At 63.2% G+C, this 26,917-nt stretch overlaps 1 protein-coding gene across 2 annotated transcripts in view; it reads left to right on the forward strand.

Annotated features, from left to right (window-relative positions):
• Nucleotides 1-26,917, forward strand: part of SLC12A7 (solute carrier family 12 member 7) — a 54,929-nt gene that overhangs the window by 5,594 nt on the left and 22,418 nt on the right. The window contains exons 1-3 of one of the 2 annotated variants that reach the window (XM_042953744.1): nucleotides 11,173-11,347; nucleotides 25,662-25,756; nucleotides 26,118-26,240. In XM_042953744.1, coding sequence (XP_042809678.1) covers nucleotides 11,218-11,347; nucleotides 25,662-25,756; nucleotides 26,118-26,240 — 348 coding nt within the window. In that variant the 5' untranslated portion in view covers nucleotides 11,173-11,217. Of the gene's footprint in view, nucleotides 1-11,172; nucleotides 11,348-25,661; nucleotides 25,757-26,117; nucleotides 26,241-26,917 lie in introns of those variants that run through there. The other variant, XM_042953752.1, reaches the window with a different exon arrangement.

Here is a 26,917-nt window from a genome sequence, read left to right on the forward strand (position 1 = left end):
TGAGAAGGGTAATTCTAGAACCTTCCATCAACAGGGTGAGGAGGAAAGAAACCAGTGTCCAGAAGATGTGCCTCAGGATATCAGGAGACTTGATGGCCCGGGACCAGCCCAAGGTCCCGGCCTCCCAGACTAGCTGACTGGCTGGTGGGTCTGGTGCTTGTTTACGTTAACTTTGTTTCTCAGCGAGAGGTGGTGTTGGGTCTCCGGGCGCCTGCCCGGTTCTGCGTGAGAGCTGTGTTGTCGTTCGGGTCCTGTTTCTTGTGCTGTGGACAATAAAGACTTTATCTAGGCGACTGGGGCTAAGTGACCTTGATTCACTGGACTCTGGATTGACGCCCGCTTCCTGCCCAGGCGGGACTGGTTGGCACGGGGCGGTGTCCCAGCCACGCCCCTTCTGCCCTCCACCGCCGCCCCTAGTCCTTCTGGTGGACACCCGCGTGTTTAAGTCAACTTGCACCGACTTGTGATGCGAGGAGTCAGAAATGCACAATTCCTCCTTGTGCTTCTTCCTGAGCGGCCGGGAGGTGATGAAACCTCCTCCGGGGTGAAGACAGGACGCCGTGTCCCTGCAGCTAGGGGCACGTTGACGCGTTTGCCGGCCGTGGCACGTCTCTTCGTGGCTCCCCCGTGCAGGTCCTCGATGACCAACGTTGATTCGATAAACGAGCCAGGCAATATTGCTTTTTTTAACTATCTGCGAAAGTTGAATATAGTTGCTGTTATTTCTTCCCTAAGTGTTTAGAAAACAACCCCTATGCGGCCATCTGGGCCGTGGGGGGTGTGTGTGTGTGTGTGTGTGTGTGTGTGTGTGTGCGCGTGAAGGTTTTAATTTCCTCACGAGATACCGTGCTCTTCAGAGCTGCTCTCTCTTCTTGCGATAATTTGGGTAGGTTGTGTTTCCCAAGGAATTTGTCTACATCTACACTTTAAAAATGATTATCACCAAGTATTCGTCACATCTCCTGTCAGTATCAATGTCACAAACCAGGGATGTGAAACAACAGAAGCGCTACCCTCCGCCGTCCGGCTGCTACGGGCCCCGTGTCAAGGGGTAGGCGCTGCCCCCAGAGGCTCCGGGTGGCCCTGGGCTGCACGGCTCACCCTGTCTGTGTCAGGCCGAGACTGCCTCCTCCTGCTGTTCAAACCTGTCTCCTCTTAACACCACCAGTCATCCTGGATCAGCGCCCACCGGCCCCAGGGTGACCTTGCTTGAACTTGATGACTTCTGCAAAGACCCTGTGTCTAAATGAAGCCACATTCACAGTTTTGAAGTGGATTGAGATTTGCTTGTGATTCTGCCGGACGTTCACGTGTCTTTGGGGAGAATACGCTGTGTGGCTGTTGGGTGTGTGTTCTAGCATCCACCGGTGAGGCCAATCTCGTTACACGTGGGTGCAAAGTTCATTTGTCTGCACTGAGTTTTTGCCTTTGTCCACTCGTTCCATCAGTTACTGAGAGGTATGTGCGAAAACCCATTAGCGTGGACGTTCGTCCGTGTTTGCTTTCAGGGACAAGGGTGCCGGGGCACATGTCCTCAGAAGGGCTTGTGGCAAGGCGTCTGGGTGGCTCAGTGGGTCGAGCGTCCGACTGCGGCTCAGGTCACGATCTCTCAGTTCATGTGCTTGAGCCTCGCATCAGGCTCTGCAGAGCCCGGAGCCCGCTTCGGATTCTGTGTCTCCCTCTCTCTCTGCCCCTCCCCCGCTCACACTCTGTGACTCTCTCTCTCTCAAAAATAAGGAGCAAAAACTTCTAAAAATTTTTTAAAAAGAAGGGCTCATCAGTGGTGCGTTCACCCGGTGGGCCAGTGCGGGATCCTCTCTTCTTGCCTTCTCTGGTATTAAACGTGTATTTTCATTATTCCGTTTCCTCCAGCGGCTTCCTGCGACTCTCGTGGCTGTGCCTGGCTTGTTGGGGTGGGTGTTCACACGGTCACCTCTCACCTGTGGGGCCCGTGCTCCTGAGCAGTTGAATTCAGTAGACGGACTTCACGTCTCGTGCGTTTGCCGCCACGCCGTGTCGCCGTCACCGTGTGCGTCCTGACCCACCTCCCACCTCCTCCCCGGTTACTGCAAATCTCCGTGCTGCTGTCCGGAACCGCCTGCCTTCAGCTTGGGAGGAATTTTCTCGGGTGTTGTTTCCTGGGAATGTCATTGTCTTCCCTCGTTTTGCATGACTGTATTTGCTGGCGTGGACGGCGAGGTGGCCAGCTGTGGCCTCCGTCCCGTGGTCTGTGGCGCCCGCGGAAGCCGACGTGGCAGACGCTCTCTGGTTCTGCTTCTGTAGTGTGTGTGTCCTCCCTCCCGGGAGCAGGAAGTGGCAGCCACGCGGTCTTAGTCAACCTGCTTTCCATTTATTTTCTCTGCGCTCATCACACTTTGACATGTTTTCGGGCTGTGACGCTTGTCTCTGAGAGGACCTTGCCGGTCACCTTCGAGGTTTTGAGCTATAAGGCCCGAGCGACCTTGCTGTGCTCCAGTCGTGATCAAAGCTTTTTTTTTTTTTTTTCTTAAATGTATTTTTGACTCATTGCCCCGAGAAAATAGAAATTAATGACTTGTGGCATTTACACAAAAAGTATTTCTCTGTAGATGGCGGCGAGGCTTCGCACTTTCTCTGTCAGCTCTCGTGTGATTCAAGCCAAAACTTTAATGTTTGAACGAGGCACTTAAACCCAGAGATAGTTATCTCACTCAGAAACTGTGGCTCAAGCACACTGCCCCTTTTCTCCCCCTAACGGAATAGAAGAAAGTCCAGAAAAAGGTGAATTTGGGTTCAGGCTGCCAAGCAAAATTGGCAGTTTCGAGCTTGAGGCGACGGCTCAGCCGGTTGGAAACCGTCCGGCAGGCAGAGCGCGGCTGGGTCTCTGTGTGCCCTCGCCCCCGGCTGCCCCTCGGGGCCCACGGCCCCCAGACACGCACACGGGCCGCGCTGGTGAGGAGATCTCAGCCCGTGGCGGGGGGCCGGCGCTCCCCGTGTGTCCGGCCTGGTGGCCTTGCTGTGCGGCCGCCCCCGGGAGGTGCAGGGGGAGGGCTGGCGGGAGGCCTTATGCATTTCTCGGAGGGTCCTCCTGCCTGGATCCTCGGGTGTCTGTCTGCCTCCAGGGGCAGGGCGGCTGGCGCTGTTACCACCCAGACGTCCAGGACCCGGCCAGAGCCCGTCTCCCCTCCTCGGGGCTGGCGTCTGCGCAGGCCCCCAGCCCGCCCCCAGAGAGAGTCCAAAACCCTGTGCGGCTCCCCACCTTCCCGGGACGATAGGTGTGACCTTGAGAGAGGCCGTTGGTCACCTTATCAGTGCTGTGGATAATAATAGGATCGAAATCACCGCCCTGGGCGCCTGACTGTGACCTGCTTATCTCGGCCAGCAGCAGCTTGTTTAATTTAAATGATTGTGAAGTATTTTTGTCTCAGCAGGGCTGGCTCATGCTGCAAGCTAGAAGGTATGGGGAGCGTCCCCTTCCTGTGGGCCCAGGGAGACGCCTCCCGCCTCCTCCCAGAAGGCTGGCGTGGGCGCCCGATTCCTCACAAAAACAGGAACATAATCCCGATGCTTTTCTTTCTTACTTGGACACGTTGCCTGGAAATCGCCCCACCTCCATACAGGGGACGTCACTTAGCGAAACACATTGTTTACAGTAGCCAAAAGGTGGAACCAGCCCCCGTGTCCGTCGACAGACGGATGGACACAAACGATGTGGTCCATCCGTGTAGTGGAACAGTGGTCAGCCTGGACACACGACGTGGCCCATCCGTACAGCGGAACAGTGGTGAGCCTTAAGAAAGCAGGATACCCTGCCACCTGCCACGGCATGGATGGACCTTGAGGACCTTGTGCTCCGTGGAGTTGGCTGGTCACACGGGATGTATCGCACGTGACTCCCCTGTGTAAATCATACGTAGAGTCAGAAAGGGGGACGTGGCCTCCAGGGACTGGGGGCTTGGGGTCCGGGGTCAGCGTTTCATGGGGACAGAGCTTCAGTCCTGCAAGATGGAAAGAGTCCTGGGGGCGGATGATGGTGACGGTTGCACAACAATATGTTAAAAGGTAAACTGAGGCACCTTACAGGTTTTTTTTTTTTTTTTTTTTTTTTTTTTTTTTCCCCAGAGTTTATCTGGAGCTTCCCCATCAGGAGTGCGGGAGGGGTTTGTACGGGACACAAAGCCAGGAGGTGACCTGATGGGTCATAGGGCACGTGGCCAGCTTATTTGTGAGGCTGCCTGCCTGGCTGCCTGCCTGGCTGTTCTCAGGCCCCGTTCTCTGTTTGCGCATCAGAGCACCCATCCGGCGGCCTCCTTGTTTGACTGTGTTAATACTCGTGAGTGTACTTAAAGCCCCTGAACCACAGTTAAATATGGTTAAAACGGCCAATTTATTATTCTGTGTATTTTGCCACAATTAAACAGAACCCATTTTTCAGAAAGGGGAAAAAAAGTCAAAATGCAGACGTTTTTGTCCAGATGTGAGGTTGGGTGAAGGAGGCAGGGAGGCCCATGTGGTGGCAGGATTCACGGCAGCCACGTCCACAGGGCTACATGCCCACACACGGTCACAGCGTGGCACTGGGTCGCTGTGACAGCCCCCAAGCTGGGGTCTTCACCCCCACTGACTACATTGTGTGAGACCCCGATGTTTGGCGGCTTTTCAAGCTGCCTCCCTCCCGAAGACAGTCACCCAGGCCCTAGCATGGTCCTGAGTGGGGGTCCCGTCCTCAGAGGGGATGCTGGTCTGGTCACGTGGACTCTAGGATGACCCAGTGACCAGCCCCACGGGACTTGGGGACAGCGTGGGTCACCGCAGGCTCCCATGAACAATAGCCACAGGCCGTGGTGGCCAGCCTTGGCCGTCCCCACGACGTCTCAGGACCCTCAGGAGGGGTGAGCTCGCAGAGGCAGGGTGCCACCACCGTGGGCCTGGGGGTTCAGCTGCCGTGGGAAAGCAGTCTCCAAGACGGTGGCCCCTGTGCAGGGCCACCTGGGGTGACCTGGGCAGTTTGTCACTTTGGAGGGGTCACTCCTCCAAAGAAGGGACAGCAAATGAACAAGGGCTGGGGTGGGGGCGGCAGGGGTCTGGTTAGTGTTTGGCCGCTGGCCCGGGCAGGCCCCTACGGCCTCGCGGTGTCGAGGCCATACTCCGCCTCCCCAGGGACAAGGGTCCAGGGAGAGAACCTGGATGACCAGCCAAGACCCTTGAGCAGACGCTGGCCCTGGAGGAAGGCCGACGTCTTCTTGGACCTGGTGTGTTCTGTCCACCCACCTCCCTGCCTCTGCACCCCTGCACCTGCCTGTAGCCGGGATCTCCTTCTCCCAAGTGCTTCCCCGCTCCCCCCCCCCCCCCCCCCCCCCCCCCGCACCAGCACTGTGCACAGTCTACCTTCCTCCTTGAGGCCTGGAGACCTTGCCTCCTACACCAGATGGAGCCTGGGATGTGGGGACCCACTGGCCCCCACTTTATGTGTCCAGGGACGGCCGCGGTGCCTGGCACGGTGATGCTCGGTGACGGACTGTTGAACTCTTAGAGGAACTGGTCAGCAAAGGAGCTCACCTTCCTTGGGGGCCACGTGACCCCTACCGTTGCACAGCTTGTCCGGACACCACCGCCCAGTGTTCGGCGTCGGGGGGGGGGGGGGGGGCGGCGACCACAGGACGCTGGGCCAGAGTCCCTTTCCAGGCCGGGTGTGCACACAGCTGCCCTTTCCTGGGAGAGCCCGTGCCAGCTACTGAGGGTGGCCCGTGGCCCTGTGTCCAGGGCTCTGCCTTCAGGGCCTGGGCGCGGTGTGGGTGGGCAGTGGGCTCGGGCCCCCGGAAGGGCAGCTCCAGTCTCCACCCCCCGCCCGGGGTCTGTGGACTCTCGGAGCTGCCTGCTGTCCCAGCCCCCTGCTGTGCTGTGTGACATCTGGCATCCACTCGGCCTCTCCGGGGCCCACAGAACGGGCATCATTGCCGTTCCTATAGATGGTTGTCTTCTTTCCCTGTGAGTAGTTGGCATAGCACAGATAAAGGCCTTGAGGTGCGCCCGCCAAGGGAGCTTTGGGACATTTCCTGCCCCAGGGCTTGGACTCATGAGACCCACTGGGCTGACAGACCACCCACCTGGGACCTCCCGCCGGGACAGGTGCACCAGACGGAGTTCTTTGTGATGTGATGGACAGTTCTCGCTGGCGCTTGCCCACAGAAGGACGTGGGAGACGCCGCCCCGGGTGGCCCACCGCCAGGGACACAAGCGACTCAGGGCAGGGGGAGGTGCACCTGGGGCCTCGGGCTTGCTGCCCCCTCTCGTGGAGCTGAGCTCCGTCCCAGGGCATCGGGCTGAGCCCACCTCTGCGTCAGAGTCGGCTCTGAGCTACGCTTTCTCCCCCCAGTAAGGTCACACACGGGACCCACCGCTGAGCCCAGTGGTGTGCCCGGGGCCACCGTCCTGGCTCCTGGCCCTGCCTGCACGAGCTGTCCCTGAGCTCTGCGCCAGCACGCATTTGCACAGCTCGGACCCTCCCGTCCGTCTGCCCGTGGTGTTGCTGGGCTTGTGGCTCATCTCCGGCCTGGCTCGCGAAGACCGCGCCGCTCTGAGCATCCGAGTGTGTGTGTCTGTGGGGAGAGGGACCGGGGGCTCCTGGCCAGTGTGTGTGTGTGTGTGGGGGGGGGGGTTCCGAAGTGGCCACACGCTTCCCACGCCCCGTGTGCAGCACAGGCGGCCCCCTGATGAGGTGCCGGTCTCTCCTTACTGATCCGTGGGGCTGTCCTCACAGACTCCGACACAGGCCTGGGCTGGCTGCGTGGACGACCGTGGTCCTGGCGTCCCGGGGGTCCACCTCTCACTCTGAAGGGAGCCCATCGACGAGCAGAAGTGCCTGATGGTAAGGGAGAAGAGTTAGGCAGCTTTTCTTTCCGGAACGGTGCCTTCGAGGCCACAAGGGAATCCCATGGCCACCATTTTAACGTCAATCTGTTTCATGGCCCCTGACCATAGACTGTGCTCCTGCAAGCTTGGGGCCTCCTTGATGGTGTCACCTCACACCCAGGCCCAGCCTGGGGTGGGAGCCATAGGGGGTGTCCTGTGAGCCTGCCTGGGGAGCTCAATGGGGGCCTGGGGGTGGAACCTGGCCAGCACCATCAGCAAAAAGGTCCCAAGGTGACATCAGTAACACACACCACAACCTGGGAGTCCCATGTGATGGCTGTGAGGGGGACCAGTGGCTGGGAACAGCCTGCATGTGGACCTCAGGGGGACAACGGGGTATCTGGGCCTGAGGGGAGGTCAGGGGCCCCAAGGCCCAAAGCTGGATGCTCCTGTTCCCCCCACTCTCCACCCCCCGCCCCATCCCCTGGAACTCCCCTGGGGAAGTCCAGAGGCACAGGGCACACTCAACAGGCTCCAGAGAGGGATGGAACCTGCTGTGCCCAGACCGCGGCCGGGGTCGGGACCGTGGGAGGCCCGGGAGCAGGCCCGGGGTGGGTAGGTGAGGTCCAGGCACAAGGCCCCGTTGCCCTGGCAGTTTCCACTGCCCCTCACTACCGCCCATGACACCGGCTCCCGCGGGAGGGGCTGAGGCCAGGTTGCCGGCCTGCCTGGGCCCCAGGACACTGGTCTGGGTGAGCCGGGCAGGAACGGCCAGAGAGGTCACACTGAGGCTATGTGGCCTCCGACATTTCTGAAGGGGGTTTGATGGACCTGCGTTGCTGAGCAGGAATGCGTGCCTGTCCCGGTGTTTCCTCGGAGCCGAGGGCCCTCGGGGGTCTGGGCAGGCAGGAGGGCCCCGCCTGTGCTGGCGCAGGCCTGCCGGTGAGGGCGCCCCACGTTGGTCCCCGGGAGGGCTTTGGGGAGAAGGCAATCAGGGCCAGTGTCTCATGTTCTCAGACCCCGAGGGTGTTGCAGTGAGCTTCTCGAGTTTCCACCAAGATTTATGTGAAAAGAAGTTACTTGTGGAACCAGAACAAGGTGTGACGGCAAAGCGGTCTTTTGGCGTCTGAAGCTCTAAAGAAAGTGGGAGGCCTTCCTTTGTTCTTTGGTCACGGGTGTCCTGACCGAGGGGTGGGACGGGGGCACAGGAAACCTGTGCACGAGGACAGAGGACCGAGCCTGGATGTGTCCGCAGGGCAGGGGACGGTGGGGCCCCTGGGGGGTGGACTGGGGTGGAATCTTCTCGTTAAAGGGCTGTAAACCCCATTTACCCTCAAGTCCTACAGGCTTTCTACCTCCCACGCTCTTGCAATGTTACTTGCATCTCACAAAAACAAAATGAAGCCCCAGCAGGGTTTCCGGGGTGCTCTGGAGGTGGGGATACCACCTTCCTGGCTCCAGATTCCGCCCTGCAGACGCTCCTTCCGCACCGCCTCCCACCGGGATCCGCCCGCAGGGTGGGGGCAGGGTGGGGCGGTACAGCCAGTCAGGTGGCAGTGGCCATCAGATTACCCTCCAGGGGGCCTTGGAGGCTGTGGAGAGGACAGCGTTTTTAAGATACGGCCATTTGTCACTTAGAGCTACAAAATTATTTTGAAAGCTTTCCAAGCTACAGAAAAGTGCCACAGTCGTCAGAGTGCTCACACCCCCGACAAGCCCGTGAGTCCTCTCCCTCCGTGGGCCCTTCCACCTGGCGACTCCTACCTTCTTGTTCCCGTGTCCTCAGGTGACAGTGACGTGTTTGAGGAGTCAGGCCATTGTTTTGCAGAACTTGGAAAGCTTGCCCCTCCCTCCTTGAGAGGGACAGGTGTCCCCAGGGCAGGCCGCAGGGCTTCTGAGCAGGGAGCCGCCCAGAGGGGCCAGACTCAGGGTCACAGGGAGGAGCCTGGGGCGGAGGGGCCAGACACAGGGTCCAGGCTGCCACTGTGGCACTGTCTGGGAGTCCACCGCCCCTGACTGCTGCCCTCTTTCGGAGCCACAGCCTGAGGGCCAGACTTGGGGTCTGCAGGGCCCATCCTGGCCGTGGGTGGTCCCCTCAGACAGAATTCTCCCCCTCCCACCAGCCCCGAGGGTCCTGGTGCTACAGAGCGGTGAGGGCTCCAGAAGTGGCCTCTCCCCTCCAGGGCTTCTGTCCCCCCTCTGCCCTCACATCCCACCCTGCCAGGGACGGCTCGCCACACTTGTTCTGACCAAGTAACTTTGGCTTTAGGTAAAGGGGTCTCCCTCCCCTCCCCTGCTCCTGGAGCCTTTCTGGTCCTTTCTGCTCACCCCACTTCCTCCTTCTTTCCCCTCCCCCTTGGCCCTCAGTCCCAGCAGCAGTGTGGGACACCTGCTCCCTTTTCCTCAGGACTGGCCCCAGGCCCCTGGGGTGTGCACCTGGGTGGGTGCCAGGCCCTCCCGGCCTCAAGGCGCTGACTTCCTGCCCGAGGTGGTCCCGGGCCTCCCAGAGCTGGCCTCTTCCCTGGACCCAGGGCAGCCGACGCCCCATCCCTCTCACACCCTCCTTGGTGGTTCCTGGACAGCGAGCTCCCGGGCCGCCAAGACGAGCTGAAATCTTGAGCCTGGAAAGTTGGAGGGTCAGCCACAGCCTCTGAAAAAGAAGGGAGGAGAGAGTCCTCTGCCAGTCCCCCAGCTCCCTGTGAGTGGCCCTTAACCTCTGGACCTCAGTTCCCTCACCTGTGAAGGTGTTGGCCCCACTAAAGAGCTCCTGCGGTCACCTGGCCCTGGCCGCAGGCCACTAGGGTGGAAGGGGGCTGGCAGTCCCCTTGCCCTTGCAAGCTCCCCCCACCCCGGGACAATAACTTGAGTTTGGAGAGGCCTGGTCACTGACCTGCCCAGCACCTCCGGGCAAGGTGCCTCTGTTCCCGCACCCCTACCCTTCAGCACCACACTCTAGTTTTGCTGAGCGATGCCTGCACCGTTCAATGAAGCTGGCCCTTCTCTGAGAAGGACACCTGGAACCCGTCTATATTTTGGGTGGGTGGCCTTTTCCCCACCTTTCTGGCTGCTGCCCCGGGAAGGCAGCTGAAGCCACCCAATGCCTTCCACCCGACACTCAGACCTCTCTGGGGGACCCCTGTCTCTCCTTTGTAGGAGGCAGGGTGTGAGGACAGACAAGGTACAGTCCTGGTCCCCTGCTGGCCCAGGCCAGCTGCAGAAAGCTAGTGCTCACACTGGGTGGGGGGTGGGGCGAAGGGGACCCTCCCCAGAGCTGGGGGAGGGAGGGGAGTTGGGCCACCCTACTGTCTTCTTTTTTCTGTCTTTCATTGGAAATGGATTTTCTGAATTTGTTTTTATATTGTTCAGTTGTTAATACGAAAAAAGGAAGAGAAAATGCAGAACTTTGTAATCCCCAGGACCTCCCAGCTGCCATTTTTTTAGGCCTATCGGAACATTCTCGCACTTTTCAAACCTGATCAGACCACTCTGGTTATCCTGTTATGGTGTGTATGGTGAAATAGTAGACGTGTTTTGGGGTGGGTCCCTGCACCAGATGCCATAACTCACTTTCCTTTTGGTGGACGTTCTGTTCTCTACTTTTCCCGTGTCCTTTGTTAATGAGCGCACCAGGGGCTGGAAGATAGGGGGCCGGTGCTTCCCAGGGCTGTGCCTGGCCTTCCTTCCCTGGCTGCAGGGCCCAGATGAAGGAAAAGGAAGGCTCCCCAGGGTGGAGGCCGGGAAAGGCAAGGTCTGGGGTCCTCTGTGGGCCTGGACCTGTCTCAGAGCTTCGGTAACTTGTGTCTGGGTTCTGTCCGTCGAGGACTGGGCCCCAACAGCAGCCTCTGCCCCCCCACCCTATGCCAGGCATGGCTCCTTAAGGTTGTGGGTGCTCCTGAGCCAGGCAAGGAGGAGGGAAGGGGGAGACCAGATCCGCGCACGGTGTGGTGAGCGGGTGGGGGGTAATGCTCTGTCCTCGAGGGGGCCAGACTGCGTGTGGGAGGACCTTGCGGTTGGAGGCCTCCAGGGAACGCGGCGGCTTGGAGGCTAGTGCGGGCAAGGGCCCCCTCAGGGCAGGGTGACAGTGCAGGAGCGGATTGTCACCCGCTGGGGGAGGCGCGACCCCGGGGGCGCGGGCCGTCCCCGAGCGCAGGCTGGGGGAGGGGACCTCTGCGGAAGGCGCCCCGCCCCGCTCCGCCCCGCCCCGCTGCGCGGAAACTTTTCCGGAGGCCTAGGGGGACGGCAGGTGAGGTCACGTGGCCAGGGGGCGGGGCGAGCCGGGCCGGGGGGCGGGGGCGGCCGGCGCGGACCCCGCCCCTGCTCCCAAGTCCCGCGGCGCGTCGGCGGAGCGCGGGCCGGAGCGCGGGCCCGAGCCGGAGTCGGAGCGCCATGCCCACCAACTTCACCGTGGTGCCCGTGGAGGCGCGGGCGGACGGCTGCCAGGACGCGGCGGCCCAGGGGACCGAGGGGACCGAGGCGCCGGGGCCCCCCGAGGGCGAGCCCGACTGCCAGAGCCCGGGTGAGCGCGGCCGCACCTGCCCGCGGGACAAAGGCGGAGCCGGGCTGCGCGGGGCCCGGGGGCGGCCGGGAGGAGAGGCAGCCCCGGAGGGGGCGGAGGGCGAGCCGGGAGGGGCCGGGAGCGGGGACGCGGGGAGGCCGGCCTCCTCGAGGAAGGGGTGCGGGGCTGCCTTCCACCCGCTCTCCCCAACTCCTTCCCTCGGAGGCTCCCCTTCCCCACGGTCCCTCTCTCCCCCTGGTCTCACCTCTCACGAACCCCCCCTTACCCCCCCCACCCCTGTCCCCGCACCCCCCCTGCCTGCAGAGCCCCCTCGCCAAGCCTGTCCCCGGGGCTCAGGGCCCCTGCTGCGCCTATGCTCCCAGGGACTGTGGGCTCCGCTTTGCTGCCCCCTGCGTGTCCCAGTCCCACGGGGACACAGGAAGCACCTTCTTTCTCGCACTCTCGGTGGGACGGGAGGAGGTGTGGGACGCCCAGTGTAGCTATGGAAACGGGGAGGGGCCTCGCCCTGCCTGAGAACCCCCCAGCCCCCGGTCCCGCAGTCCCGGTAGGGCCGCGGGGTTGGGGCCGCCCCAGTGCCTTCCTGCTTCCTTTCTGTTGCCTTTGCTCTGCCCTTGCGCGCTGGGGCAAAGGGCTCCGGCCAGATAAGCCCCGGCTGGGAGCCCAGCTTTGGGCGCCGCCTCGCCTGGCCGCCGACAAACCCGCTCTCTGGGGTCGTCGGCAGGAAGGTCGGCAGGTTCCCACGGGCTGGGGGAGGGGCCGCCCCATCCTGCAGAGCCTGGCGCTGGCCGGCGAGGGTCCTCCTCACCCTCTTTGTTTCCGGAATCAGGAGACGTCTAGCGCTTTCACTTTCTCTGGGGGGGGGGGGGGGATCCCGGGAATCCCGGATCCCCCAGGCCTGCTCCCTCTGTCCTGCAGTCTTCAGACCCTGGGTTCTCTGTGGCTGATGAACGGGTCACCCTCAGTAGCTGCCCTCTAGAATTGGGGGTCGTCAGAGGACAGCCCACAGCCCCAGGTCTCACTCCTCCGCGGTTGGGCAGAGGCTCCCTGCTCCAGGGGTTAAGGAAAGAGGGCCTCAGACCGCTGGGGGCCGTCTACCCTGGCTGGTTAGGTCAGGCACCTCCTGAGAGCAACCAGTGTCAGGTGCCCCGGGGAAGGCGCTGTCCTCATTGGGCTGTTCCTCCGTGTCCTTGTCTGCCTGCGGGGGTCTGGGGCTGGTCACTGCCCCTGCCTGGCTCGAGGGCTTGAAAGCGGGTGGCCTGTGAAGGCAGTCTGGGTGCCCGGCCCTCCGTGGTTCTGAGGGGGCTCCTGCGTGGTCTTCCTGGGTGCGCTGTGTTACAGCGGCCACATCAAGTGCATCGTGTTCCCGAGGAGCCTCTCCTGCCTCGCCTGGGTGTCCCGCTTCCCGTCAGCCGGCCCCTTCTCCGGCGACTGCAGTCCTATCTTTCCAGACTTGGAGTGCACCTTGTTTTGAAGTTGGGGTGATTTTCTTCCTGCCCATTTCCTCCTGCCCGAGGGCCCGGGGGCTGGGCACTGCCGCTGCCTGGGGAGCTGGGCCTCTTGCCCAGCTGGGCTGGTGGGGGGCCGGGGTCCGAGCCCCCGCCCACTGTCTCATCCTCTGACCCCTTCGGTTCTGTCCCGGGCTCCTCAGGATCCTCACGGCCTGTGGGAGCTGAGTGTCGGGAGCTCAGGCAGATGCCAGGCGTGGGCCGCGTGCTTGCCTGGTGACGAAGCCTCGGTCCCCGGGCCGAGCTCTCGCTCAGCCGAGCCAGCGCAGAAGTCAGCTGGGTCTTTGAGTTGTGTGTTCTCCGTTCTTCATCTTCCCTCAGGAAGAGACAGGGTGGAGCCCCCTGCGTGGTCACCGTGCTCACCGTGCTCGGGGAGGGGGCTCTGCTAGGCTGGACTCTGATGTTGCACGTGAGCTTTCAGAGCCCATTTGGTGCTCAGGGTGCCGTGTGACTGGCACTGTGTCGTGTGGCCAGCGTGACGGTCACTCTGGTGGAGGAAAAGTCCTTTGCGAGCTGGGAAGGCCCGGCAGGAGCCTCTCCTGAGGGCTGAGATCCCCGCCAGTGGCCAAGCCTGGCTCCATCACAGGACCGCTGGTGCTTCTGACTGGCCGATCCCCTGGGGAATCTCCTGGCTTTCTGGGTGGGCCTCCCGGTGGTGGCGGCGAAGCAACACTGAGGGGGCCCTTCTGGGGTGTTTTTGGAAGCCCGGAGCTGTCTGGAAATAGGAGGCTTGAGACCCCAGCTGGGGGTCAGGGGCCAGGGTGTGCTGAGAGCGGGTGGGAGTCAGGGAGGAGTACTGCTCCGCTCATAGGCCCACCTGGCCTGGCAGAGCTCGGCGGGACTGTCGGGTGTTCCCTGCGTCAGCCGCGGTCCTGGGCTGGACGGAGCCTTTACGCCATCGGCCTGCCGCAGCTCCACGCACACCGGGCAGATGCGTCGTGAAGCTGGGGCCTATCTTGTGGCCGTGGAGGCCCCCACTGCTGCCGGCCTTCGGCATGGAGGCTGGAGGACGCCAGCACTGACCTTAGCTGCCCGGCTGGTGGGCCTGTGGCTGGTGCTTTAGAGCCAGGAAGACATGGCCCTTCACCCGGGTGGTGCTTAATGCAGGCCTGGGCAGGGGGAGGCCAGGGTCAGCACTGGCTTCTGCCGGGAACCCTCCTTGCCTCCCTACCTGCTTCCGGGGGAGGTAGGGGCGTGTTCTGGATGACAGCTTTGTCTTGCCTGGGGGGCGGGGAGCCGTGCCTTCTTGAGGACCTTTAATGTCCTGCATTTTCTCGTGATTGGAGATCCGCAGGCGGAAAGGATGGGTTAGTTCCGTCCTTTGGTGTTGTGTTTCTTGGTGGAAGTATCTTCCGGGAGGGAGGTGGTGGGGAGTGCGGATGCTTCTTTCCTGACTTCCAAGTGTGGGGTCTTTAGGGACTTCTGGGAACCTTCCTGAGTGTTGGGCCTGGGTGGAGCCCCCTCCAGGCCCTGTGGGGGCTCTGGAGCTGGCAGGTGTGCAAGTGAGGCATGGCCGCAGGCCCTGGGCCCCCACGGAGGTCGGTGGGCTCAGCCCTTGGAGGGTGGACCCGGCCGGTAGCCCTATGTCCCCGTCCCTGGCTGAGACTCCTGTTCCTCACTCCCCAGGGCTCTGACCCCAGCCTCGTCCTCACCCCGTCACTGTTCCCCTTTTTGGATTCCTGTCTGTGACTTCTGCTCTGCAGCTCAGCTCCTGGGGGCACCCAAGGGTCTCCTCCCGGCCCTCTGAAGGGGGCTCTGCTTCCCTGGGCGCGGCAGCCAGGGCAGCGGGCAGCACTCCGAAGCCACGGCCCTGGACCTCAGGCGACTTCTCTCTCGGCGCCGCGGGTGGCTGCTGCCCGGGGTGGGGGGTCGCCGCTGCCGGAGTGGTCAAGCTCGCCTGGGGTGGGGGCAAGGGTTCAGTGAGCTGTGTGGTTCTGGAGAGCGGCCAGGACGGCGGCTTCCGGGTTCGGTTCTGCTGGGCGAGGACACGGGGTTTCAGGAAGGGAGGGAGGCGGCCCGCCGTCCCGTTGGCAGAGAGTCCGTGGCTGGCGCAAGCTCCCAGCACCGTCTTGGAAACGGCTATCAGCGGTCATTGTGTCTCATTGTGTCGTTTAGGGAGACGTCGTGATACTAGACGGCGGGTGGGGGAGGGGGCTACCACACGTGCGTGTGTGCCCAGACTCGGTTTCCGGTGGGGAAGCGGCAAGGTGGAAGGAAGCACGCGTGGGGCGTGTTCCCACGTCTCTGTGCGCCTGTTGGGCTCCCAGACGGTCTTCCTGGGGGAGGCCCTTGGCTCGACTAGGTCCCCTGCTGGGCTCGTGTGTGCGCGCACGTGGGCTGTGTATCCGCGTGCATGTGTGTGCACGCCTGTGGGCTGTGTGTGCATGCACGGGGAGGCAGGCACAGGGGCTTGGTGGTCACGTGGTGTTGGGGTGTCAGGGCATCTGTTCTTGCCCTCTCAGCCCAGTGACGTGGCTGGGGTGTCATTCAGGGGATGTCTGTTGCCACCCGGGCTGAGGAAGTGGTGGTGAGACACGTCTGTGCCTCTGATGTGAGATCTGTTCCCATGACCATTATGAAGAAACTTGCCACATAGATCCCTGAGTGTGTTGTTCTAGAAAGTTCCCTAGACATTCTCAGTGTGATGCTGCTATGCTGGGATGGGTATCTGAGCTGTGGACACCATTGGCCGTGGTAGCTGCTTGTGGGGGGTGGCTGCCGTGAGTTTGGCACAAGGGGCGCCTGTGAGGGTCTGCCTCTCGTGGCCGCTCCCCGAGGGGCTGCGCAGTTACAGGGCCCGCAGGGCAGTTCTGTGAAGACTGGAGCGTCCACCACGGCTGGTGTCCGTTGTGGCCTTGGGTGTGTCAGTGTTCAGATCAGCGTGTGTCCTGCTCCTGGGGACGTGGAGGCTGCGGGGCCAGCACATGATTTGAGGTACATTGGGGACAGTGGAGTGCCCTGTGGTGCTGGGTGTCCGCATGGCCTCGTGGAAGGGGACGCTTGGGTGCCGGGATGGTGGTGCCAGGGGGAGAGTGGCCAGGGGGCAGGCTAGGCCTCTCCATGCGGAGACCGGCCTGTTCTGGTTCTGATGTCCCTGGCTGTGTGGCTGTCCTGACTGGGGGGCATCTCTGAGCTGTAGCCTCCCCGTGGGGGTGGGGGAGTCCTGGTGAACCCCCGACCCAGTCACCGTTCGCCAGGTGGGCTGTGGCTGACCCCACAGACGGACCCTCTGCTCACTTGGCCTTCCCTGGTGACGCGGGCACTTGGGTCTGTGGCTGTGCCCGTATCCGTGTGCTGGACCAGCAGGGGTCAGGCTGTCTGTGGGTGATCCGTGGCCCCCCTGGAATGCCGCCCTCCCCCCGGGTATGTGTGAAAAGCAGTGGCCTCCGGGGTGAGCCTGGCCCCAGACAGGGAGGCGCGATGAGTCAGAGTTTGAAGCCACGGGACACTGAGATGACCCAGGGGAATTCCGTGGATGGGCCGGCCGGCGTGGAGCCTCGCTGCCCAGTGCAGGGGGTGGTGGCTGGGGGGGCGTGGGGTATGTGGGCTCTGCACGGACTGAGAGGCCGGCCTCTCGTGCCTGTGAGCAGGAAGGAGCCGACTCTGGCGGCTGCGGGGCTTAGATGTGGAGAGGCTGCTGTGCTGGCCGTCCTTGGACACCGTCACCTGCCTCTCTCTGCTGGGGGTGCTCCGTGGGGCCTGTGCGTTGTTGGTGTTGTGGGCACAGTCGGAGATTGTGGGGCCCCCTACTCACCTTGCTGAGGGGCTGGGGGCCACGGGGCATTGCCCACCCTCAGAGGTTAAGGCTCAAGTGAGTTTCGGGGTATTTCTTTCAAGGAAATGGCCTCAAGTGTTCCCTGCTTACCCTGTGTCCCTGGGGGGTGTGGATGGAGTTCTCGGGGCGTTAGGTGCCCCACAGGGGCGGCCGGAGTGGGCCCGAGGTTCTCGTGCTCGGTGGGATCCTGCGGGTGAGTGGCGGGGGGGACTGCCCACCGCAGAACCCTCTGTCAGGGCGCATGACTGGGTGACTCCCGGGCGGGCCCGGGCTCCTGCGTCGGAGGACCGGTGATCTTGGGCCAGGGACACCTTCCCAGGGCTGCTGTCTGTGGGGGCCGCCGCAGAAGGCCGTTCCTCATCCCTGCACAGCTGGGGCAGCTGGCGTTCGGTTGATTGTGATTGTGGGGACCCTGGCCCGGGGTCTGCCGCTGTCACCCACAGTGGGGTGTGCGTTTTGCGAGCCGGGTCGGGCGCCGCAGCCGTGAGCCCGCAGGGCAGAGCGTGTTGTTAGGTGTTACCACCGCCCAAGGGCAGGCGCGCTGGCCGAGCGCCCCCTGAGGTGTGTCGCCGTAGCCAACAGCTGTGCCGGGCAGGCGGGCGTCTCCAGCTCTGCCCTCGTCTCCAGCTCTGCCCTCGGCGGGGCCAGAGGAAGGCCCGCTGCCGGGGGGCGGGTGGGGGAGCCTTGGACGAGGACCCAGCAGGCCTGCGGGGTTGTGGCACCCGGGAACACGTGAGCCGGTCTCCCCGGCGGTGGGAGTTTGGGCCTTGGCGGTCGGGGCAGCTAGGTGTGGGCACCTGCTGGGGACAGACCCGCGCAGGCCTGGGCTCCCTTCTGGGGGGCTCTAGGGCAGTGCTGTGGGCGGAGACAGCACAGAGGCTTAACGTCTCTCCTTTTGTGAAAAGGAGGGAAACTCCCTGTTCAGAGCAGAGGCCTGGTTTGTGCAGATAAGCTCAGCAGCTCCAGCAGGACTTAGGGCCGGACAAAGTGAGGTGCCCCGGCCAGCTGTGCTGTTTGCACCCCGGCTCCCTTGTCCGTGGCTGTTGGCATCATGTGGGTCCTCGAACCTCTTGCCAGGAGCCCCGGTGAGCAGGCCTCAACCAGGTGTCCCAGGGTGAGTGGCTCCCGTGTCCTGGGGGGAGGTGGACAGGGTGAGTGGGCCCGACCAGGTGACCCCCGTGTCCTGGGGGTTCACAGGGCGAGTGGGCCTGACCAGGCGTCCCAGGGGGGTGGACAGGGTGAGTGGGCCCGACCAGGTGACCCCCGTGTCCTGGGGGTTCACGGGGCAAGTGGGCCTGACCAGGTGTCTCGGGGGGTGGACAGGGTGAGTGGGCCCCACCAGGTGGCCCCCGTGTCCCGGGGTGGGGGCGGTGGTCCGCCAGGCTGCTTCCCTGGTGGAGGGCTGAGGTGTCAGTGCAAGTCTTGGCCGGGTCTCCCGCTCCCGTGTCTCTGGCCCCGTTGTGCCTTGGGCGGGTTTCCTGTCTTGCGGTTTCTTCTGGAGGAGCAGGTGGGGGAGGAGGCGGAGGTGCCGCCCTGAGTCCTGTGTGGTCTGGGGTGGTGTGGGGGCGGCCGCGGAATCTCCTGCGTCCCTGGGCCGTGTGCGTGGCTCCACGCCGGGGTGGGGGGGAGCTTGCCGACACCTCGGCAGAGAGGGAGCGGCTCCCGGGACTCAGAGCCGGGCCGCTGGGCCCGTGTCCGTTCGGGGGGTGGGGGGACGCGTGCAGGTGGCTTCCTGCAGGGTGCTGGCCGCAGCCACCCCTGCGTCCCCATCTGTGCTGGCCTCTGCTCCCGGAGTGCCGCGGGGCCCGCAGGAGAGCATCTCGTGCCTCAGTTTCCCTGCCCAGGAGCCGGCCTGTCGCAGGGGTGGCCGTGATCTCTCGCCTCTGTCGTCGGCCGGTTCCCAGGGAGGCTCCGCAGTCACTGGGGAGGGATCGAGTTGGGCCGAAACCAGAGGAGTGGCCGCGGGTCAGTCTTGGGTTTCCTCCTCCCTGAGCCGCAGGGTCTCCGTCACCGCCAGACGGGAGCCTGTGTCCGTAACAGGAGCCGCCCCAGGAGGCGGCTGAGGGCCCGGTGCCCCTGGCGGAATCTCCCCACCCCCTCCTTGGGCCTGGTCGCCAACTGCAGATCCTGACGTGGAGGAGGTCGCGGGAGAGGGCAGACCAGAGTGGGCAAACGGCCAAGTGACCGATGGGAGTGGGGGTCCGTCATTCCTTGTGCGGGGGGGGGGGGGGGGGCATGCCCCTTCAGGAAAGGCCGTGAGGCCGTCAGAGGTGTGGTCCCCAGAGACGTGTGGGAGTGCGTGTTCCCCGGGCACGTCTGTGCCGTTCGTCTGTCAGTGCGTGTGATCGTGCACGTGTGTGGTCTGTATCTGTGCACACGAGTGTGCCCGCGTGCCGTGCCTGTGCCAGCGCCTGTGACTGTGCACACGGGTGGTCTGTGTGTCCTGGAATTTTCCGGGCACTCCTCCTGCTTTGCAGTTTTTCTTCATTGGCGCCTCCTGGTAGCCGAGTGTCCCCTGGGATGTTCCCTCTTTTGGGGCCATGAGTGTGGGATCTGAAGAAAACGTCCCAGAGGCGGAGTCTTCGCCTGGTCTCTTGGGTGGCAGCAGCGAGTTGCTGTGGTGGCCGTGGTCGGGCTGGGAGGGGGCTGCACTCCTCCAGCGTCTGAAGCCGACCCTCTCCCAGAGGTCCCCGAGTGTGGTCCCCAGGGAGCCTCCCCCCTTTTGGAACCGTGGGCAAGCAGGAGATGGGGGGAGCCTGGGGGGCTTTGTCCCCGAGGCCACACTGCCCCTCCGACCATGAGGCTGCTCACGGGGGTCAGCTGCTTTTGGGTCACACCTGGTGTCCCATGGGTGCTGGGGTCAGGATGCATCTGATGCTTTGGAAGTGAGGGCTCCGTCCTTGCCGGGAGGCCTCTGGGAGCCATAGGCAGGCCCCCCTGCCACTCCTCTGTGGTGCCGGGCTCCACGAGGCCAGCCAGATGCACACGGAGGTCACTCATGTGGTGGACCCGGCGTTAGGCGGATCGTGCCTCCATCCTGTGTCAGGGACCCCAGACTGGAGCAGAAGTGTGACCCTGGCCTCAAATAAAGGGATTTGTTTTTGGTGGGCGCACCGGGCGCGGGGTGAAGGAAACAGGTGACACGTACTAACGTGAGCTAGTCCGTGTGGAACTCGGGGAGCAGTGTCTCAGGCCTCCGTCCCTCCCCCGCGACCCCAGCGGTGGCCCTGCAGGCCCGGGTGGGCGGGCTCAGCGGACACCTGAGGAGGCCCTTGGCTGGGCGGGGGCCGGGCGGGCAGGAAGGGCGTCCGCTTTCCCGTCGGCTTCCCTGTGGAGCACACGCGTCCCCGAGACGGCCCTTCCTTCCGCTTTCCCGGGGACCTGGGGCGGGAAAGGCTGGCGCATGGTCCCGGGATAGGATGCCGTGCATGGTGCGAGCAGGCGTCTGGGGCGGTGGGCGGTGGGGGTAGTTGTCACGGTTCTTGCCCTCATTCTATTTCCTCTGGTTTCGACACGGAGAGTGTTTCTGTTTTAGCCAGAAGTGTGCCGTGAAAACCGTGGGAACTGTGACCTGAGCCTGGCAGTGTTTGCTGGCTGGACACAGAACTCACCCTCCGGCCCAGGAGGAGCCTGCTGGCCTGGGTTCCGGAATCCAGGTTGCAGCACTGGTCCTGGATGTGGTGCGTGGAGGGCAGGGGGCAAGGCCCAGGGGTCAGGAATCTGCTGTTAGGGGCTGTGGAGCCGAGAAACACCTCATTCCGGCCGTAACGGGGTTTCAGAGAGGTCCTGGCCACGGGCCGTGCTCCGGGGTCTGGCACCGGATGCACCAGGGGGCCACTGGGGGGGACTCCATCCTGCTGGAGGTGCCCTGCATGTCTGGGGTCCAGCACAAGAGGAGCAGAGCCTGCATTTGGGGGCAGGAGGGGGGTGGCCGCCGACCCTCCCAAGTCAGTCTGTGCCCCTTTCTCGGGAGCGGTTCAGGGAGAGACACTGGTAAATCCTAGATGCAAACCTGGAGGCCGAGGGAGGTGGGGAGTGATGTGAGGCTCACTCAGGAGGAGGAGACCAAGCCAGGGGACGGCGGTTGATGGACGCTGTAACCCGAGAAGGGACAGGGATGGGGGGGGGGGGGCTTCTGGCCCTCGGGGCTGCAGGAGGACACTGTTGTCAGCAGTCAGCAGCAACTGGGGCTCTGGGCTCCAGTTGGTAGCAGACCACCGGGGTCTGGGCTCTGGACTCCTGGTCGGTGGCTGGCCTCCCTGCCTCCCTGTCCCGGGGCATCCCTGCCCTGCCTGCTGCATTTGCACACACTTCTCTCAGGGACAAGGGAGCCAGGGCTGTGCAGCGCGCCTGGAGTCTGGAGGGTAACCAGATTCAGGCTTGGGGGAGGGAGGCGCTGTCTGCCAGGATGACCTTGCCCCTGGTCACATCCGATCTTCCCTGACCAGGGCTTGAGATTGCATTTAGCGGAGTCAGAACTGGTGTGTGTTGGGGGGGGGATGGCGGGTGGGGAGTTGCCTCCAGGACTGCGGGGCGAGCTCTGTACCCTAACGGGGGCAATTACGGGGGCCTCAGGAGGACGAGGCAGAGTCCCTGTCTGGATGCGTGTCCAGCACTGCGGGGGCAGGGGGCAGCTTTCACAGAAAAGCTGAACATTTTGTTGAACATTTTGTGTTAAGAACACAATTGTGTTGTGTTGTGAACAAAGCGTGTTGAACGTTTTGTGTTAAGATCACGGGGTGAGGTGTGGCTTCATCTGAAGTAGCCCGCACAGGAGGGGACGAGGACAGCGCTGCTGGCCAGGACCTCGCACCCCACGCCCACCTGTGCTCCTTCCAGGTTCCAGTTACTTCCTGAGACTTTGGGCCCCAGACCGGCAGACGCCAGCCGTCCGGTCCGCGCCTGGGCGAGCGCGTCCGTGGTCTCTGGGTCCCGGGCCAGGGTTGGGCCTGCTCACCAGTCGTGTGTCCCATGGAGCAGGTGCAGGTGTTTGCGGTCGCTGAGGCTGTCAGGCTGCAGAGAGCAGTGATCCCCGAAAGCGCTGGTTTCCGCAGACGTCTCTGGGCTGGCGGGCTGGGTGGGGGGCTTTAAACAGGCTGATCCTATGTGCCGTGAGGTGGGGCAGGGGCAGGGACTGCCGGGCAAGCTGGGAGCGGGTCAGGGTGGGTGGGAGGCAGGACGGCCACCTCCCTGCTTGGCGGCCTCCCTGAGGATCACACACGGCTGTGTGTTGAGAGCCCCGTGCTGGGCTCTCTGCAGCCTGTGGCCTGGCCACCTGCTTTTGTCAGTCAAGTTTTATTGGCACGTGGCCCTGCTGCTTGTTCACACCTTGTCTTTGGTGCACCAGGTGCTTGTGATGGCACTGTGGCCTTTTACAGAGGAAGCTTGCCGGACCTGTGCTCTAGGACCTTTGCCCCTTGCTGTCTGTCCTGGCATCAGCACGCTTGAAGGATCTGGGTCAGGAGGCTCATAGAATGCCACAGAATTTATGCGTGGCCATTTGCTTGGGGTGGTTTTCAGGAGAAACGCTTTGAGGCAGGAATGCCATGGGGCGTCCTGTCACTGTGTGGCTCGCGTGGCCCCAGACGACCCTGGTACTGGGCACCTCCCCTTTGTACTGACGATACAGGGACCTGCTCCTCTGTCTTTCACCCAGGGGGTTCAGGGTCTCAGATTTTTGCCTGAATTTCTTCACACACTGGTTACGAGTGGCGGTCTGAGGCCTGTGTGCCGGCGTGTGTGAATGGTGCCTGCCCGTATGTGTGTCTTCCGGGCCTCAATTCTGAAATTTTCAGTCTGTCGTTTCTTCGAGATAAAACTTGCTTCTTTATGTACGAGTGAGCCCTACACCGTGGGAGTTTCTCTGGCTTTGCTTTTTAACATTTGTTTGTTTTTGAGAGCACACGCGAGCATGTGGGGGAGGGGCAGAGAGAGAGAGGGGGACCCAGAATCCGAAGCAGGCTCCCGGCTCCGAGCTGTCGGCACAGAGCCCGATGTGGGGCTCGAACTCACGGACCGTGAGATCATGACCTGAGTCGAAGTCAGATGTTCAACCGACTGAGCCACCCAGGCGCCCTGCTTGATACATTTTTTTAAAAGCTCTCGCTGTAGAGTTTGTAGAAGCTGTGAGGCCGTGGAGAGTCTCTGGGGACCCGTTTCTGCCCCCTCTGCTGCTCTGTCTTCTGAGCCGCTGTGGGAGACGCCTCTCCTGGTAACAGGCACTTTCTCCCTGTTGCGGCTCTTCCTCTGGCTTCACCAGTCGGCCCGGCAGTGTCCTTTATCAGAGGACGTGGGCCACGTGCTGCTCTCCACTGCCCCGTCTCTGTGCTGTCCCTGTTTCCGGAACATTCCACGCCTGTCTTTGCCCTCTGTGGTGTTGCGTCCCTGAGGGGCCGCTTCTGTGCTTGTCTGGCGTTGTCTCAGGCTTTCCGGTGAAGTCACCAGTCACGAGTGTTCTCCCTGGGTGTCGGCTGGCTTGTGACCCTGGTGTTAACCTTGACCTTGGTTAGGTCAGCGGGTCGGCTTCTCCCCCAGGGCGTGCTTGCCTTGTGATGTGGAGCAGGTCTGGCGCCAGCCGCCACTGCAGCCATCGTTCCCGCGGGGGCTTTTCCGTCCCCATCCCTCCCTGTGGCTTAGCGGGCGATGCAGCCCGGCAGGTGCTTGTGCCGTCCCCCGTTGTTCACCCGCGTGTGGACTTGGTACGTGTACTGTGACCTCGGACACAGATTGTTTTGGGGGTGGCCAGCGGGAGCCCCGTGCTGGTACTCTGTCCCTTCGATGATGTGCTGGGGTGTCCTCGGCCGACAGGGGGGACAGGCAGGTGGAACGGTCACAGGTGAAGAGCCCGCGCCCCGCACACCCGCCCCAGCGGCCTGGGTGTGTGCCGTGCGCTCACAGACACGCAGGCCGGGTCTGGAAGCGCTCACCCAGGTCTCTGGGAAGGGGACCCCGCTGAGGCTTTGGTCTCCTTAGTTCTCCGGGGTCTGTAGTGCAGGACTCCGTCTGCGCTCAGGGCACTCGGGCCGCTTCTTTGCGCCCCGCTGGGGTGAGTGTGGAGAACGGCGTTCGGTGGAATACGGTCGTTTGTGTTCCGTGTACTGTTTTGTCCATCTTTGTTTCTGCTTTTTCTTTCTCTAAGCGTGAAACACGGGTGTGGTTTCAGAGGCCACGCGAGGAGGCGCCGGCTGGTGAGAGCACAGGGTTAAGGTCCGGAAGAAGCTGTGGGGTGCAGACCACGGACCGGCTGGGGAGAATGGTGGGTTGTGGAGGTGGGAGGGGCGGGGAGCCCTCGGGGTCTGCCTGGGCTGAGGGATTCTCTGCTGTGCCCAGTGTGGTGGCCCACCACCGCTGCCCCTCGTCACCTTGAGCCGCCACGGGGACAGGCTGGTGGACACCTCCCACCCCTGAGTGTCTGGGGAGGATGCTGACCCTCCTGTCCTTTGGGGATTCTGTCAGAAAGTTGGACCGTGGTGGGGGTCACCCCACAGGGCCTGCTGTGGGTCTCACCCGGTGCCCTGGGGTCTGAGAAAGCTGGTTTTGGAGACTTTCCTGGGGTCCTTGCTCTGGGGAGCCTCCCTGCGTGGCGGGTCGTAGGTCAGGACACCAGATGGTGTGGCAGGAGGCGTGCGGCCTGCTTGGGGCTTGGGGCTTATTCCTGAGCAGAAGGCTGCCCCAGCGTCCTCTCCCCGGACCCCGGCAGGTAGTGCCACCACTGCCTGGCATCCCGGCACCCGTGGGTGAGTGCCACGTGCCCTTTCGGGGGCTAAAACCCTGTGGTAGACACATTCTGTTCTGTGCTTCTCTCCTGACGTCCGTGGGTGCTGTTCTGTGTGCCCAGGATCTTAAACTTGGGCAGACCTTCATCGTGGGCTGAGCTGTCTTGAAAACCACGTGCCCGCCGATGGGCTATGCGGTCGCCGAGCAGTCTTTTTATTCTAACTTTTTTGTAAGAAGCACTGCGGGTCTTGGTCTGGGGCCATCTGGTTATCGCAGGGTTTGCAGACGTGGCTGCGTCCGCCTGGACCCGCCCCTGCGAGCCACACTCCCAGGACGGGGTGAAGTCGGGGCGTCGCTTTGCCCTGAACACATTACTCGTGAGGTTGAGGCGTACAGGCTCTTCTTGACGCCTGTTGTGACCCTGGAGAAATAGGTGGGGGGCGGGAGCCATCGCTCACTTACTGGTCGAGGGCCTGGCTGTGACCCCGCCTGCATGGAGGTCGCCCTTGTCCTTCCTTTCAGATGCCATCCATGGCACAGGGTGACGGCCGTGCCGAGTGTAGGCCCTTGGCAGAGGGTTGGGGGATGCAGGGTCCGGGGGGCACCGTGCCTGTGGGCGGGGCACCAGGTGGCAGGGCCATGACCCCGGCTTCAGGAGCAGATGGTCGGGGTCGCCAGCCGCTGTGCGGCGGGGAAGGTGCTCCTTTGGCGCCTGCTCCTTCTGCAGACCCTGTGGGCAGCCGTCTGGCACCAGGAGACACTGCCGCGGCCTGTGTGCGGGCGGCTGACCACCTCCAGCCTTGTGGGTGGAGCTGAGGCACGCTGGCCTGCCCTGGGCCTTCGTGTGGGCACCGAGACCACAAGGTGCAGCTCCCCCAAGGCAGGCAGACCGTCTCCCCGTGGTCAGCTGCTGCCTGGGAAACGGGACTGTCCTGTCGGGGGGGGGGGGGGGGTCCTGGCTGCAGTGTAGGCCCCCCTTCCCCGGCATGCAGCTTGGGTCTTGCTGAGTCAGTGGGGGCTGCACTTGACTCGTTGGAGTGGGAAGTGCAATCCAGGGTCCTGCCTGGGGGGCGGGGGGCGGGTGTGTGTGTGCACGCGCGTGTGCACATGCGTGGGGGGGGGTTGGGGGGCAGGGTCCTGCCTAGGGGGTGGGGCCATGTGCCAGTGTGTGTGCGCAGGGCGGGGGGAGCCAAGGGTCCTGGAGTCTCACAGGTCCTCCCCCAGGCCTTTGGGGAGGGGCTGGGCCCGCACGGGTCTGCAGTGGCCCCTGCCTCCTTCCAGCTGCTCCTAAAACTGACCTGGGCGTTTTCCCCACCAGGAGATGGAAACTCGAGAGAAAACAGCCCGTTTATTAACCATGTGGATGTGGAACCGGAGAACTGCTTTGAAGGGAAGAACATGGCACTTTTTGAGGTGACTCATGCTTCCTTCTACACAAAGTGCGAGGGCCGAGGCTTCACTCGGTCACATGACAGGGCCGGGGCCCCGAGACCCCACGGTCTAGTGAGGAGCTGGGGGTCGGGCGGAGGGCTGGCCTCCTGATTGGGCACTGTGCATGGGGGGAGCCCCACACCCCGGCTCTGTGGCCTGGAGCCCCGACCTCTGCTCCTGACCCCAACTGGGGACCCTGGTGTGCAGGCGTCCGGGACGTCGAGGGCCCGCATCAGCCCTGTGTGCCCCGGGTGTGGGGCTGGACACCGCAGGGAGCCCTGCTGGGCGTTGCTCCCGTGGGTTGGGGATCCGGGTAACTAACCCACAGCTCGGCCCCAAACAGGAGGAAATGGACAGCAATCCCATGGTGTCCTCGCTGCTCAACAAGCTGGCCAACTACACCAACCTGAGCCAGGGCGTGGTGGAGCACGAGGAGGACGAGGACAGCAAGAGGCGAGAGGTCAAGGTGAGCCCCCACCCTTCCCCCTGTCCCCTCTCCCCCGTCCCATCTCTTCCCTTATCCCTGGGACACTCCCTGAGTCCCAGCAAAACACTAGCTTTGTCTCTCGCCTGCACGAGGTTCGGTTAGGGCAGACGAGGGCTTTTTCCGACCCCACGGTGATCATTCCCCCGGCTCTTGGCCCTGCCAGCACTGCCCACAGGTGCTGTGTTTCAGGGATTATGAAGCAGGGCGGCGGCCAGGCCAGCAGGACGAAGGCGGCCCGGGGCCTGGGCACCTGGTCTCCCCTCGAGGGGTCGAGCATTTTCTGCCGGATTCCTGCAGCCGGCTGTGGCAGCCTGGGGGCTCCCTGGCCGCCTCTCCCTCCTCCGCGCACTCTGCCCCTGGCACCAGCCCTGCGTGCACGGAGTCCCTCCCGCATCTTGTGTCCAGCCTGACCTCGGCTGTCAGGAAGTCCGGCCACAGAAGGCACTTCTTACTGTAAACCAGCAGAATGGATTCTCCCATTCCCTCGACGCTTGGGCGCGTTTGCTCTGTGTTTGCGAAGTGCCACCTGCTTAGTCTGGAGTGAGGGTCGTGGGGTGTGAGGACTGCCTTGCCCAGCCCTGGCCCGGCCGCCCTCCTGGGGGCAGGGAGCAGTGCCCTGAAGGACGCTCCCCAGTCCTCGGGAGCCCATGGTGGCC

This window comes from Panthera leo, chromosome A1 (genome assembly GCF_018350215.1).
Source record: "Panthera leo isolate Ple1 chromosome A1, P.leo_Ple1_pat1.1, whole genome shotgun sequence".
Classification (NCBI taxonomy): Eukaryota; Metazoa; Chordata; class Mammalia; order Carnivora; family Felidae; genus Panthera; species Panthera leo.